The sequence below is a fragment of the Pteropus vampyrus genome, unplaced genomic scaffold (genome assembly GCF_000151845.1).
Source record: "Pteropus vampyrus isolate Shadow unplaced genomic scaffold, Pvam_2.0 Scaffold851, whole genome shotgun sequence".
NCBI lineage: Eukaryota > Metazoa > Chordata > Mammalia > Chiroptera > Pteropodidae > Pteropus > Pteropus vampyrus.
In genome coordinates, this window is record NW_011889632.1 from 70,571 (window position 1) to 71,498 (window position 928).

The 928-nt window shown below is 64.8% G+C and overlaps 1 gene segment (V, D, J or C); it reads left to right on the forward strand.

The window, feature by feature from the left end:
- The first annotated feature begins 297 nt into the window (after window positions 1-297).
- Window positions 298-908, forward strand: LOC105309782. The segment is given in 2 exon segments: window positions 298-451; window positions 568-908. Coding segments are annotated over 2 exon segments (366 nt in total).
- Window positions 909-928: the final 20 nt, after the last annotated feature.

The following is a 928-nucleotide window of genomic DNA, read 5'->3' on the forward strand; positions in this document are numbered from 1 at the left end:
TGGCTTACAAGGGAAAGAGGAGGGTGCAGAGCCGGGAGGGGGCGGCCTGCACACCCCACGCCCCAGGAGCAACGACCAGAGGAGAACCAGTGCCTCGAGGGAGAAACACGGGGCCTGTGGGGACGGGCACGCTGCCGGAATCCAGCGCCCCACACGCCACTCCACATAGGGGGCTCTGCAGGACGGAAGGGTGCCTGAGTCCCCTGAGCCGGGGACCTGACGAGGGAGGTGAGGCTCGTGGGACCCACAGAGATAACGACACAAGAGCAGGGACGTCACCGCTGAGCCTCTCAGCAGAGACCGACGCCCAGAGCATCAGCTCTCAGAGGACCAGAGCTCTGAGCAGGGACAGGCCTGCCCAGTCCTGCAGCCCCACCCCCACCCCGACGCCCCCACCCCGCCATGGGCCCCAGGCTCCTCTGCTGTGTGGCCCTCTGTCTCCTGGGAGCAGGTATGTCTTTGGTCCAGGTGAGACATCTCCGTTCTCAGCCTGACAGTGGCCGAATCCAAGGCTCCCTCAGGTCCCCTCCCGTGCCCTTTCTCCAGCCCCTGTCTCCTCCCTCACAGGCCCTGTGGATTCTGGAGTCACGCAGACCCCAAGACACGTGGTCAGAGCGAGAGGGCAGACAGCGACGCTGACGTGTTCCCCTGTCTCTGGGCACCGGTCCGTGTACTGCTACCAGCAGGCCCCGGGCCAGGGCCCCCAGCTCCTCGTGGAGTATTACGACCGGAATGAGAGAGAAAAAGGGAACCTTCCAGACCGGTTCTCGGTGCAGCAGCCCAGCGACTCTCGCTCCGAGCTGAACATGAGCTCCCTGGAGCTGGCGTACTCGGCCCTATATCTCTGCGCCAGCAGCCTTGACACAGCCCTGCAGAGTCACTGACATTCTGTGCACAAAGCTCCTGCCCCGGCTCAGGAAGTGACCGC